Source organism: Patagioenas fasciata, chromosome 5 (assembly GCF_037038585.1).
Source record: "Patagioenas fasciata isolate bPatFas1 chromosome 5, bPatFas1.hap1, whole genome shotgun sequence".
NCBI lineage: Eukaryota > Metazoa > Chordata > Aves > Columbiformes > Columbidae > Patagioenas > Patagioenas fasciata.
This window is the reverse complement of record NC_092524.1, coordinates 10,058,735-10,073,389: the sequence shown is the minus strand read 5'-3', so window position 1 is coordinate 10,073,389 and position 14,655 is coordinate 10,058,735. Positions and strand designations below refer to the sequence as shown.

At 38.0% G+C, this 14,655-nt stretch overlaps 1 protein-coding gene across 2 annotated transcripts in view; it reads left to right on the top strand.

The window, feature by feature from the left end:
- The window catches only part of PARVA (parvin alpha), a 69,766-nt gene that overhangs the window by 48,587 nt on the left and 6,524 nt on the right, over window positions 1-14,655 (top strand). For both annotated transcript variants that reach the window (XM_065838593.2, XM_071808885.1), the window contains 7 exons: window positions 1,530-1,645; window positions 7,015-7,073; window positions 8,130-8,149; window positions 9,423-9,484; window positions 10,113-10,181; window positions 11,832-11,933; window positions 12,710-12,782. In XM_065838593.2, coding sequence (XP_065694665.1) covers window positions 1,530-1,645; window positions 7,015-7,073; window positions 8,130-8,149; window positions 9,423-9,484; window positions 10,113-10,181; window positions 11,832-11,933; window positions 12,710-12,782 — 501 coding nt within the window. The remainder of the gene's footprint in view (window positions 1-1,529; window positions 1,646-7,014; window positions 7,074-8,129; window positions 8,150-9,422; window positions 9,485-10,112; window positions 10,182-11,831; window positions 11,934-12,709; window positions 12,783-14,655) is intronic.

The following is a 14,655-nucleotide window of genomic DNA, read 5'->3' as shown; positions in this document are numbered from 1 at the left end:
TTTTATTCCATTGAAAATGAACATAGTTGCATCTACTAGAAATGCCCTCCGTGGCCCAACACAAGACATTTTAGTGCATGTGTGTTGCAGAAAGCAGGTTATCATCCAGTTTAGAAAATTAGGCCTCTTAATCTGGTTTAAGCTTGGTATCCACAATCATTTCACACTGGTGAATACCTTGACCACTATGCAGCAGTTTCTGTGTCTCCTGTACCTGTCTTGAGCTGAGCTGTTTTGCTCCCCGTTCCATTCACAACAAATTAGTGAGAGGGAGAGAAATAGCTCGAGGGAGGAAGAATGAACCTTAGGCATCTCTGACGTTCCCCTTCGTGTGGTCCCACTGAGTTTTCTATCCTCATCTCTCTTCAACTTCCCCTCAGGTTTTTCCATTCTCTGTTGTGCAGCTGGAGGCAGGGTGTTTGGAGTGGTCTGACAATTTAACTTCTAGGTTTAATTTAATGTTTTACATGTGTTTTAGAGCTAAAGTAGAGACAGCAGCAGCTGGAGCCAGCTGTAGCACACACCGGTGCTGGGCAGACAGACATCTTTGTAGTGTTCTGCTAAAGGACCTCAGCCATGATCACTGGCACCCCAGCAAAATTTGACAGCCATGCTGCATTTTATATGAATGGGTATCTCTATGGCATGGTTGGGACTTGCATTGGAAGATAGTGAAGAAGGATATTTTAGTGACTGCTCCTGCTTTACCAGTGAAGTAAGGTAGTAGTTATTGGTTAATTCAAATACAAAAAACTTAAGTGCACTGTACTGTAGCTATCAAAGATAATTTAGGAATACTACTTTGGGGAAGATTATAAATGCGAAAACAAAATACAAAAAGAAGAAGAAGAAAGACAATAATAAGAATTAGAAGTGATTCACTTTCATGCCAATGCTTTGATACTTGATTAAGGATTTCCTACAGTATGGCTTTTGATATCTTGTAAGTCGTCTTTGTGTTAACTACCCATATGAAACCTGCTGTGAAAAAGCTTCAATAACAAGAACTATAACAACTTCATGAGGAATGTTTGAGTCAATGAGTTTAGTAAGTTATTGCTTAAGGCTTCTGCCAAAATAGGCTCATTTATCATCCTGCAGACATTGTGACACCTAAAAATGAATAAGTGCATGTTATGAGTACAAAAATATCTTTCTGATAGTCCATAAATCCTTTTTGAAATAAAGGGAATAAAGGAAAGGCAAGGAGAATGCAGAGACAGCACTTAAACTGCCGTACATGAAATCTGGCTTTTGGATTAGCTTTAGATTTCCATCTACACAAGCTTATGGCATCCAGACATGTTGCAAAAACCAACACTTTGCTGCTGACGCATATTACTGACTGGGCTGCATTCGCATGACCTGTTGAGCAGGAGGAGACCAGGAAACACGAGGGGCCTTCAAAGTGCCCCTGGCTCCAAGTGGCAAGAGGAAAAGAGTCCCATAATCCCTACATCCTAAAAAGTAAAAATATGTGCCCTAGTTACTTTGCAGTTTGTAACTTGTGCTTTTAATATCTATTTCAGCTGTTCATGCTAAAAGTCTCGTAGCAATACTTCATCTTCTAGTTGCGTTATCACAGTATTTTCGAGCACCAATCAGACTCCCAGACCACGTGTCCATTCAGGTTGTCGTTGTGCAGGTAAGAAAGGTGTTAAACAGCTCCTGGCAGTGGTGTGAGATCCACTGAGGGGTTTCTTGAAAAATACATCTGGAGTTTCTGTTTGAGCGGCTGTGTATATGTGTCTCTTTGGCTGACAAGAAACACACGTGCATCTTTCCTGCTGACAATGCTTCTACCAGAAAAAGGCAGAATTGCTTTCCCAGATTGAGCTGTGGCTCAGAATATCTTATTTTGATTGTGAAGTGGCCAGACTCTGACATTAAAAATATATGAAGCATTATTATTGTTGGAATTTGTTTATCACCCAATATGATCTCTGGAATTACTATTTTTGCCATTTTTGACAGTCTTCTTGTGTAGAGATTCAAATCATTCTTGGCACTGAATGATGAATTGTCATTGTTTATTACACTCAGATTCATGTTAGGTGACTAAATATTCTTTTTCAGCTTTGTGCATGCTAATTTAGTCTGATTACAGTGTTGGCTTTCTCATAAGCATGCAAAAAAACCCCATCAACTAAATCTTTTGTGTCGGTCAGTCTCCTTAGTTAGAGCCTCATCCATCCAAACTCTTAATGTTATTCTGTTGATCATTTTTCTTTCAGTTGGACTTGTGCTTGCTCTATCTTATTTGGCCTCTTCCCATTTAATCCGCTTTTCTTTCTTTCCAATTAACTTTGCCTTTTATTTTTCACACTGTAACTGTATTTATGTGTTTTAATTGTTGTTACACTGACATATCTGGTGCAAAGAGCTGTTGCTCAAGTTTTGAGTGACTGAAAATCTGTGGGACAGATCTGAGAAAGTAACCGCTCCTTTTTCCAGCATTCAGATCAGACAAGTTTTGTAATTTGGGGAGAAATCTGAAGGAGAGTCTCTGGTAGATGTGTCACTGACGCCTGATAATGACTCATAGACTCTCAGATTCTGCTTCATGGGTTTCTCTACAGACAGCAAAAGAGAACCCCAGCAAATCTGCATTTATGTGTTTAAGGCAACATAACATAATTTTCAAGTACTTGCCATTGGCTATTATAAATACATTAATTACACTGCTTTATCTCAAAGTTCTACCAAAAACAGTGTAAGAAGTCAGGAGTGCAGCAGTGAGGGCATCTTTGGGATGAGAAACTAAACCAGGAACAGAACATATTCCTGAAATAAACACCCAGATCTTGCATTCTGCTGTCACTCCATACGTCCAGACAAAATTCCTGTTGAAATCAATGGATGTAATTGTACTCTTGTTTAATAGGCTAAATGTAGTTCAACAGCAAATCCACTGAAGTCAGTACAGATAAACCAATTTAAAAACAATAAGCAGTGGGAGAATCTGGCTCACTGCTTTGCCTCTTAGCTACACAGCTGTAGCTCAGGCGCCAGAGAATTGCAGAGAAAGCAGTTGCACCAGAATAAAATCCAAGTAGTGTTGCAGAAGACTTCACCAGTCCTTGGTGAAAGCCAGTCAGTAGAACTCCAAGGCTATGCTGATTCCTATTAACAGAGGGTGGAGGCCAGTATTCTTACTGTAATTGTGTTGGAGACATTTTTCATTTTTATTTTATGGTGAGTGGGTTTTTTATTTTTATTTTTTAAATCTGGCTTTCATGTCCTGTGGGATTGGTTCTGTATAAATCATCATGTATGCTTTGAACTCAATGAAAGTTTTAATCAACAGTCAGCAGATCCTAAAGCCTAATTTAGTGCTCAAACTTGTGAGCCTCGTGCTCTAAACCCTCATACATTCTGTGAAGTAAGGTCATGCCTAGGGAAGCTTCACCAACTGTGTGGTAGCTACTTTTAAATTCTTCTCTAAACAGTTTGATAAAGAGAAAAGTAGAGAGAAAGCGAAATAAAAGAACAAAGTACTTTTATAAGGTCTTTAATGAAGACTACCGTCATTCATGTCATGATTCTGTTGGGTTTAGAAACACGCAAAATGTGAGGGTTGCTCTGTTGTCTGGATGTAGGGTATTGAAATAGAAACAAAGATACTTCTGAAACAAAAAATGTGCTCACGCCCAGCAGGTAATCAGCACAGTTCTTATGAAGGCTTGTTTCCTTTGGCTGTTAGCAATGAGAGTAATAGGAAATCTGGGTTTTAAGCTCATTTGGGAAAAAATGTGATAGTTGGGCCTTTTGTAGCTATTTTGTTATATTATTTTCTTTTCCTTTCATACTAATAGAATGAATAACTTTGAACAAAGCCTGGACTTTGTTTGGTCATTTCGACTGAAGCAAGTGAGAGCTTTTATGGAGGGCTGGATCTTGCCATAATTTTGCCCCTTTTAAAAAATTACTAATTTATGCCATCCACAAATGGTTAAATGACAGATTGTTTGTGTGCAAGAAATGTAAGTCAGAGAATGTGAGAATGGCTTCAGCCTGTTCTGAGCACTGGGTCAGCAATTCTTGGGTGCATAAACTCCTGTTAATCAAAACTAGGAAATGAATGAGATTAGAAGAAGGTGTACATCACAAGCTTAATCTGAGATCATTGATCCCACTGCCTAGGAAGGTCTGAAATGTTTCCGAGCAGCGTTGCCTCCATGTTCCCAAGAAGTCTTTTTTTGAACCTGTGACAAATGTGTTTGTTCTTTCAAGCTCCAGAATAGTTCTGCATTTCATTTTGGATCAAGCAATTATAAAACATGATCCTCCAGATAAATGGGATAGCAACAATACATATGCAAAAGCCATTCAAATAGTGGGGAAGTTTTCAGAGTGGGACTTGGTGTGTGAAATTGAGCTGTTGGCCCTCGGTTGCATGGAACTGCTGGCATATAGCTGGTGTGAAGAAAGATGAAGAGACCCTTTCCATTTCTGGACATATTACCCAAATTTCAGATGTATTTTTTTGGTCTAGGGGTAGTTTGCAATTTAAAATGATAAATGAATAGGAAGATCTTTCATGGTCTCTAGTGGAGTCTTTCAGCTGTGAGGGAAGAAAATGCCAAGGCTGACCAAATAACGTCTTCTGTGGTCACTGAAATGTGCGTCCAGCTTTGCTTTTTAATGGGAAATCTTCATTCAGACCTCATTTCTCAGTGACTTTCAAATAGTAGATGTTAATTTTTATAATTTGTTATTTCAGTTATAGCCACTGTTGTCTTTAAGGAACATTGCTGGACAGTCTTTCAGTTCTCAGTAGCACTTAGTTGTATTTTCAGGAATATTGTGTCATTCTCTGTCTAGTATAAAACAAACTTCACATCAGATGACATCAGTGTTAGGGTCAATAGAGGTGGAGAGATTTTGAAGTGCAACAGATGTATGGGAAGCAGCCATCACAGAGAAGATGCTTAGACTAGTGTTTCTAAAGTCCCTTCTGACAGTTGCCATTGGGTTTTTTTCACCTTTTTTTTTTTTTTTTTACGAATCAAAAGCGTAGGAAAGTCTGTCTTGACATGTGCTGGTCAAATAAGCGGCCAGCAGATCCATGTTGTATTTGCGCAGTGTGGAAATTCCATTAATTTTAGTGATCAGATGCCAGGCACAGAACTAGGGCTTGCTGTCTTTTTTTGGTCAACAATTGGATCAAGGTGCAGAATTCCTACTTAATTAATTGCAGCTTATGAAAAGGGGAAATGAGTTTTATATCTGTACTGGAATATGTTTTAGGCTATTTTTGCATGTTTGCAAAGGGAAGATAGACTATTAGAAGCATTTTTTTCTCCCGTATCGCTGGACTGGGCACTGGGAAGTACAGTTGCCATTGCTATGATGCTCACATTCTCTAGGAGACAAGAGTGACAGGGCTTTTGCTCCAGAAGGCATCATTGGCATGTCAGAGTCACCAACAGGAGGAAATAAAAGTTTCGTCCTGAAGCAAAAATAACAATAAACAAAAATCCAAACAGAGTGGAATTCTAACTTGAGGTAGCATGAACTAGATGCTGTCTGCACAAGCTGGAAATGAAGTTAGCCCTCAATGATGTCATTTTTCTTCAGACTTTCGGGGTGTGTGACAGATGTCTCGTCAACTTTTCTGTGCCCCCTCTTTCAGTACGTAATACACTGGACTCCACTCTGTCTTTTTCATGTTCAGAGGTCCTCCTTGAATGCATTTTTAGTGGTATGCAAGATAGCTATTAACAGGGCTTTAAAAAATATGATGGAACACCCCTGAAACTATAATGTAGCTAAAAGGACAGTTCAGATTCTTCCAAGTGACAGTCTGGAGTGACCCAGAGGGTGCCATGTGTTGCTTTCTTGCGGAAAGTTTGATCCTCATGTATTTTAGTAATGCAGTATAGAAGAATAGACTCAAGCCTGGCCAAATCCTCAGCACATCAGACACCGAGGACTGCTTCAGGGAGCCGTGTGCTCCCTTCTCCAAGGCAGGGAAGAGCAGCAGCTGCAGTTCACATGCCATGAGGGACTTTTACAAAAGGTTATCCTCTCCTTTTCTCCACACAGAAGGCAAGTCTAAGACTAGCATAAATTTATTTTTCTCATTTCCTTGTATGACAGGGAGGGAAGAATCGTGAATAATTGCCTAATGTCTAGACTTTACACGCAGTCGTCAGCATTTGCCTGACTTTTCTTTCTGTATTGCAAAATTTTGCTAATTCCAGGGAATAGAATTAACAGAGAAAGAGAGGCAAAACATATGTGCGGTATTTACACCGCCACCAGATGACTGTGATCAGCATCCTGGAAACAATGTCAGATTTTTAAACTCCTGCATTTTCCAGCTGACTCAAATAGCAACCATTTGAGTTGGCTTCTGCCATTTTGTGTACAGCTTCCACTCACCGCCGTGTACAAAAGGCTCTTTGCATCTGAAGAACATTGGAGCCATTGCATATAGTAACACTGAGATGACTAGGGTCTGTGAATGGACTATCCTCCAGTTTGATTTTCCATCACAAGCAAATGGAGCTCTTTGTGTGCAGAGAAGTCAGAAAAAGAAAACACTGAGAAAATAAAAAGTATATGAACGTGGTAGAAAGAACAGATAGCCTGGAAGCAAGATTTTTGCAAAAGAGAAGCATGGGCACCATCTGCCAAAGCTGCTCCTTGAAATACAAGGCTTAATTCAACTCACCTAGATATACCTCTACTAAAATACTTACATATGTGTTTAGGTGTTTCAAATGTCTTGCTGAATTGGGGCCTTGAAAAGAAAAGTGAATTAAGAACAATGGAGAAAGGAAAAGAAATACTTCCTTCTACAGGTGGAGTTTCAAGTTTCTTATTAAAGTACAAAAGAGTTTTCTGAAATACTTACAAGCTGAAATAATATATTACTATAAGTTTGTTTAAAAATTCTTATTTTCAGGTTTCTTTTCTAATTATGTTTGTGGATCACAAATAAATATTTTACTGTACCGTAAGCATTAAGCTTTACTGAGAAAAATGTCATTTTTTTATTTTTTCCAGAAACGAGAAGGAATCCTCCAGTCTCGACAAATCCAAGAGGAAATAACTGGTAACACTGAGTATGTCAACACCACTTTTGCCAACAGTTCAGTAATTGAACACAGATGTGTCTCAGAAATTGAAACATTTGCTGATATTTAGATTTTGGTATTGGGGTTCCAGGGAAGATGATGCATCAGCCAGTGACTGTATTTTAGTCTTTTCAAGAGCTGAAAACATGCATCTAAAAATACAAAAGGGTGAGGAAATACAGAGCTGGGGAACTAAAAGCAGGAGACCAGGATAAAACAGAAGACAGAGTGAAGATATACATCATCTCTATTTTGTATTTGTCTACTATTAATTTATTTCTGTATTTATTAGATTTCTTATTTTATTCAGATGTTCTTCAAACAAACAAAGATATGCTTCATTCCTTGATGTTGCTATTTATTTGACAGAGAACTAGATTTTTTCAAAAAGGAATGTGATACGACTATTTTTAGGTGTTTGGACTTTGGGGATGTAAAATGATGGTAGTAATCCCTGTACATGTCATCTCAGTGAACAAATTATGACAGAAAAATTATCCCAAACCAACGGAGAGCAATAATAGAACATCCTAGTTTCTATTAGAATGGAGAGGAGCCCGACCTATTGTTGACTTCTTCTTAATCTTCATGTGTCTGTTTACCTGTAATAGTTACATGAGGGATCAACTGGAGCAAAATGCTGCAGTTCTTAGGAACCCACTCATAGCACTGTTTTGGCTGGAATTATATTGTAGTTGGTGTCGTAAATGCATCTTTAAAAGCAAAGGGAAAAGTTTTCACAAAATCAACATGCAAAAGCCTTCTTCACTCAGGCAACGTGTATTGGTTTGGCTCAATAGTAGGAAGTCTGAGATCTGGCCTCCCATGAGACATTAGTGAAGCCAGGAGATGATCTACTGATGAACTCCAGACTAATCCAGATTCTCAGCTGAGTAACTTGATTAAGGTTTTCTTAATTCTATGGATCTACTGCACTTTTCGCAAAGCTGAAGATCTGGCCATGTATGCTATTTTCTTTTGTAGCACAATGTCTGCAAGTGAATTATGTGTAACTGTGTTGTGTTTTGTTTTGTTTTTTTATAGGGCATTATCAGGAAGGCATGGTAAGTTAATTTAATTATTATCTTTTTCTTGAGGCAGCCCAAGTAAACATTAGTTCTGCAGTGGGTGGTGACTTTGATCAAATTGCAAGGAAGTAGAAGATTTCAAGTTGTCCTGGCAAATATATAAATATATGCACCGCAGGCTATTGTGGCAGTTAAGAAAAGGAAAGCAGCATTAAAATCAGTTTGACCATCTTTAAAACACTTTTCATTGCTTTTCAGCACATGTTAATTTGCAGGTGCTTTGTGGTCTAACCTCCAGAACATTACTGTAATAGTGTTAATGGTCATAAGTTGCCAGCATAATATGGAATGATGCCCTATCATAAACCTGCTGGTGAATTTCTTGCATACATTACCTATGTACACTTTAATGACTTTGAGTCATTATTCAGCAGGCCTAAACAGCATGCAAGTTCCTGTGCCTTGTATGTCTTACTGCTGGTATTGAGACTGGCCAGCAGAAAACACTCATCTGAAGAGCTCAGGTGGATCCCACCAAGAATTTAGCATTTGCTTCTTGTGTTATTTCAATGACTGCCTCACAGCTGATTTAACAGGGTATATGCACGACCTGTTTCCCCACGATATCTCTGAGCAGTCTTAGTTTGTATAAAGTCTGCCTTTGCATTTATTGAGGAATATGAATGTAGCTTTTTGTGGAGTCATTCGCTATCATTCGGGTGATTGTCAAAATGGAAATTGCTCAGAAAAGGCTCTGGTGCGTTTTTTTCTCCTGTTTTCTTCAGAAGGTGACTACAGGAGCACTCCAATCATGCTACCCTAGGTTGCCTGTCCTGCTGATAAAGTCCTAAACTGCAAATCAAAATGGCCCAGAAACATCCATACAAAGAATTGTGTTGCAGCTGTGTAATCATAAGCTTGCTCAAGGTGGTTAATAGTATACCACACTACCATGCATCAGTGGCCCATGGGGAAAATCTTCCTCTGTAGATGTAGTGACTAGATGTAAACTCATATTCTTCCAAACAAAATTATTTGGTTACTTAGCTCCTGATATCTGACTGTTTGTTATTGGGTAATCCAAATCATACTTGAAAATGATGCTTTTTGCAAATAATAAACAGTCAGTTAGTAGCAGCTTCTAGAAAGAGAGCAATATGCAAAATACATGGTACTTGGAATACAAAGAGACTATATTGAAACCTTTTGCTGAGTGTGTTGTCTTAAGTGAGTGTGTGCCTTAGTAAGTGTTTATTCTGCATTTGGACAACTGCTGCTCAGTCTGTTAACATCTCTGAATGTTTTTCAGAAAGAGATGCATTCGATACTTTATTTGACCATGCTCCAGACAAACTCAATGTGGTGAAAAAGGTTGTAAGGTTTTTATTTTAAAAATACATAAGGTGTGCATGTGCATGCTTGCATGTATCTGTACATGTGTCGTGAGTGTATATGTATATATATAATTGGCATAGTTTGCATACATTAAATGCAATTAGGCTTTATGCTTAAACAAATACGCAAATTGATGATTGTAATGTTACTTTTTATTAGTATTTAGCAGCATGAACTTAACTTTGGAACACAGAACAGCATGCAGCTATTAAAGTTCACATGAAAAAGTAGTTCTCACAAAGTGTATGGAACCCAGCTGGTAGCTTGAGTGTACTGATGCCAAAGAGGTATCCAGTTCACAACTGCCAGGGGCTTGACCTAGACTAGTTTGACCGCTGTCAGATTTGAGTGGAGTCATTACCCACTTCCCTATAGTCTGCTACAAGTGTTTTTAAGAATTAATATATTTTAACAGTGTATTTTTATTTATGTATATCATGTTCATTTTATTTCTATTCTTCATCTTCTTCATCCTTGGGGCGGGGGGGAGTGTGTTGCAGTCTCCTGACTCATGCAGGTTCTCTTCTGAGTGGAGTTCATGCTGCATGCACTGAACATGCTGCCCTGCTGAATAAGCCTTCACTACATTGTTTTCGTATTTCAGACTCTCATCACCTTTGTGAACAAGCATCTGAATAAATTGAATTTGGAGGTTACTGAACTGGAGACTCAGGTAGGATTTTACAGCCTTTCTTAAAAGGGAGGGATAGTTGCACTGTGTTATGCACTATGCCCCCAACTTTATCCAGAAATTTCATTGAATTATTATTGATTGAGTTCCAAGACGTTATTTCCCTGGGAAACCCTTCAATTCTAAGTATGTTTGTATGAAGAATACCCTTAGCGATTAAGCAGAGAAATCATGAGGGCAGCTAAATTTCTCTGAAACAGTTTTGTACTTCCATTAACATAAAAATTAATTAACAGATGCTACCTCTTGGACTCTGCCAAGTACTGTAAGCAGAACCTGTGCTTGTTTTGGTCAGGAAAGAACTCTGTCCGCTTGGTTTGATCCAATGTCAAGCTGAACAGTTGTTTCCTGTCTACCTTTACACAGACGCGTAATCGCATGGGATTACAATGACTCTATTCAGCGAGGTACGGTCTTGAGAGTAGAGCTACTCAAGTGTGCAGGCAGCTGTACAGTTGGGCTGCAGGCTTGATTGCACCACAGAAATAATGTGGTACGTGGTCTTTCTTGTTCTCAGCTGCTAAATTGGCTGGACAAAAACGAAAAGAGAAGCTTAATCCTGCTGTATTAATACCTCCCCATGCGAACAATTGCAGCAGTTATCATACCAAAATTACAAGGTCAGGCAGGCAGGATGGTATCTGCACTATCAAAAAAAAACCCGTGTCTTCAGGACAGGCTTTATTTTTTGTCTTGATTCATGTTATTAAGAATCTCTAGTTTATTTAAATAGTTATCAATCTGATAGAGATTTTTCAAAGGTAAAATTAAGATTTAGGTGAAAATAATGTGTAAGGGCTTTCACAAAGGTGTTCTCTGTGCCTGCTTATTGCATTGTTTACTTTTGGAAGAAATATATTATTCAAATGTACCTAGAAACTCCTTAAGCATTTATCTGGAACAGTATTCCCTAAGATGAGAGACTGTATTTCTGTCACTTGAAAGAAAGTTATCTACCTCATGAGGGTGATGGGTTGCTGAAGATAATCCAGTTTGATTGTCAGGATATCTCAGGGCACTGACAGACGTGATGCCACAGGGGCACGAGTGAGAGGCCTTTAATAAAATCTTATGGATGTTACTGTTTGTTTGTTTGTTTTTAATAGAAATGAACACATATCATAGCAGTTAGAGATCTTCCATCCGTAATTATGTACACTTAAAATCAGATTGATTCAAACTTGCACAACATGGACAAAGATGATTGTTCGTTCTGTTAATTCCTCCAATATACTGAATTTTAGTGCAGTCATGAGATTGCACCTTCATTCTGCTTTTCTCTGCCCAGGCAACACATGCCATTTGAGGGCTTGAAAGGTGGCTGTTGGATTCCCCACAACTACCAGAATAAAAAGCAAAGGCGTGGATCAAAGCCACCGACCACCTCGCTTCCCAGGAGCCGTATTCTGAATGTATATTTTAGCATTAGGTCAGTTTTGGAGAAGACATAACAGAATGTGCTAACTAAATAAAAGGAATCGAAGAAGTGAGATGAGGTCTTTTAGTTGCAATTTAAAATATTTGTATTAGTAGCTTGTTGACAGTTGTGCATTAGAAGATATATATCTTGTCCATTAAGCCATGCAATGAGTTATTATTCAGAAAATGTACTGAGAAATGCCTTTTTTACAGTTTGCAGATGGTGTGTACTTAGTCCTGCTAATGGGTCTCCTAGAAGGCTATTTTGTTCCTCTACACAGCTTTTTCTTGACTCCTGATAGTTTTGAACAAAAGGTAATTACATTTCATTTTTCTGTAAAAAACAAATAAATAAACATGTCTAATAGTACAGGAATGACACAAACATTTCCACATAAGCTTAGTGTAAATAGCTGAAATCAAGATAGGACTGTACTGGTAACCATTTCTAAGCATTTTTAAGATCTCAGTATTAATGTTTATCTGGAATAAAAGGCAAAATTATATTAATGATGGGGTGATTAGGAAGTATTAACTGATTTTGGCAGTCATTGTGTGATGCTGTCATTGAACCAGACTTACTGTTCATTAAGTGTATAAAGAATTATACACATGAATTGATGAAAGAACTGACTTTTTGTGTCCAAAATCCAATAATTTAACATTTGAAAGGTTTCATGGGTTTTGGAAGCATAAAGTCATTTGTGTACTATTTATCATTTTAAGAAAAACCACTACCAGACACATAATGTCTATTGTTATTCAGGCAATTCAGCTTTCTGTTCAAGACAAGAGCACTTTATCCCATCATGTTCCAATTTTTTTAACTTGTGGGAGGTGGGCACCATCACCACCCAGGAAAAACAATGGGTTCTCTGAATACCATGGACCAGATCTTTCATTGATACATGGAGCCCTGACTGGTTTTTATGTCTGAGAAATCTGAGTCTGCAGCTTTCAATACATCTTGTTTTGACCATTTCTATAATATTTATTATTTATATATACTATTTATTATTTTTATATATTTTATATATATTATTTATACTGTATGTAGTTCACAATAATGAGTACCTTTATTATATTACTAGGTCCTCAATGTATCCTTTGCGTTTGAGCTCATGCAGGATGGTGGATTGGAAAAACCAAAGCCAAGACCAGAAGGTATCTGTTCTACTTTTTGCTGTCTCCTTAGAAATCTGTGTTGGATCCGGGTCTTATCTCACAAGATTATGGTATAGCTAAATTAAGGTTAAAATGTTAATCCCAGAGTGAAAGGCAAGACACGTTTTGAAGTTCTCAGATTGCTCTGTATTTTAAATTGCTGATAGATACATTTTTTCAAATGTGGCAAGGCTTCCCTTCATGAATGGCCACAGTAGGATTTGTGTGACCCAATATATGCAATAATGCTCAGATATTCACTGAGAGAAAAACAATACAGTTGTGAATGGTGTCACTGGCAGATAAGAATTGCCCCAGTTGCTCCATCTTCCCCCATCCCACATCTTCATACTAAACCTCAAGTATTCCAGTGTAATTTACAAGATTTTCACAAAAGAGGTGGATGTTGTGAGAGAAGAATTTCAAATGTTCACATAGATGCCTTTGAATGCAGGATGTAATCATGAGTATTAACATTAGATTTAGAGCCAAAAACCGAAAGTAAAAATATGTCTTCAGGGAAGAGAAAGATTTGGCTGCTGACTTTAGCAGGACCAGGGTTCCACTCATCTGCTCATATAAATACAGGGTTTAAATCCAGCTTTTCGATCTGGATATAGGGCCCTCAGTTCACCATGTTATAGGGTACTCTTGTGATTCCTCCCATGAGAAGTTACCACTTTTTACCATTCAGGAGCTGGACATGCAGCTTCTACTCCACTCTTCCCAACAGGGGTGGGAGCTGGGTCTGCTGATTACCTACCATAATAATCAAAATATTTTCAAGACCCATTGCAGATTCGCTGTGTATGGTGCACACAGTCTTTTCCTGCTGTAGTATTGAATTGTCATTCCCTGAGGAGCTGATACAAGCTCATGCTCAGAGTTTTCCTTCTAATAGTAAGGGCTCCCTGGAGATTCAGGCACACATCACTGAATCAAGTTCTGCTCCATTCTGCTTATTTTCCATCTCTCTGAGCGTCCAGGTCATAACAGCAGCAGACATATGCACTCACACAAAAAAATATGTCTCGGGATTGAGCTTGTGCTACCTATGCATTTCATCTGCACCCACCAAGCCTATTTTTTCACTTCTTTTGATTGCTTGAACTTTTATCCATAATCATGCTTCACTAAACCAGTGGTGACTGTGTCACAAACTTTTATGTTTGAAATAGGCAAAGAGAGAAGGGGCAAATAGTGAAATCTGGAGATCCAAGGAAAACAGAGTATCTGTGATCCCCTACTCCCCATGGAGGTTTAAAATTCTTATGGCATTTAATTTTTCAGGTATTTATTGCTCTAGGGGACAGCTAATTTTTCCAGTATAAATCAAACCGTAAGGATATTTCAGCGCATATATAAGACGTTTCTTGTGCAATTATTGAAATGCTTAATATGAAACTTCCTGCCCAATGTGAATGGAAAAACACATCTGTTTTATGTGTTGTTACATTGGGCACAATGCCCGTGCTTAAAATTTCCAGTGAGCAAAACAGTATTGAAAGGATCTTACCCTAAATGTGTATACTAAATACTCTTTACATTCCTACACTGTTTCTTTGAGGTTCTTGAGGAAAAAATATGCTGAAAAGTGCTTTAGAATATGAAAAACATATTTAGTGGAAAAAAGAATGCAGTTAAATAGATGAGTATGAAACCCAATGATTTTTATGGGGTCAACAGTTTATTTGGGTTATTTGCAATATTATTGAAAAGGTATTAAAAAGCTTTCCGTGACCTTTACTTTAAAAATGGCTGGAACATCAGTATACGGAGTCTATAACGAATTAATTTGCAGTCTGAGCTTTTTCGTATTGCTTCTTGAAATGTGTATGTCAAAGCCAAACTCAAGTTTCTCTTTTTGAAAATT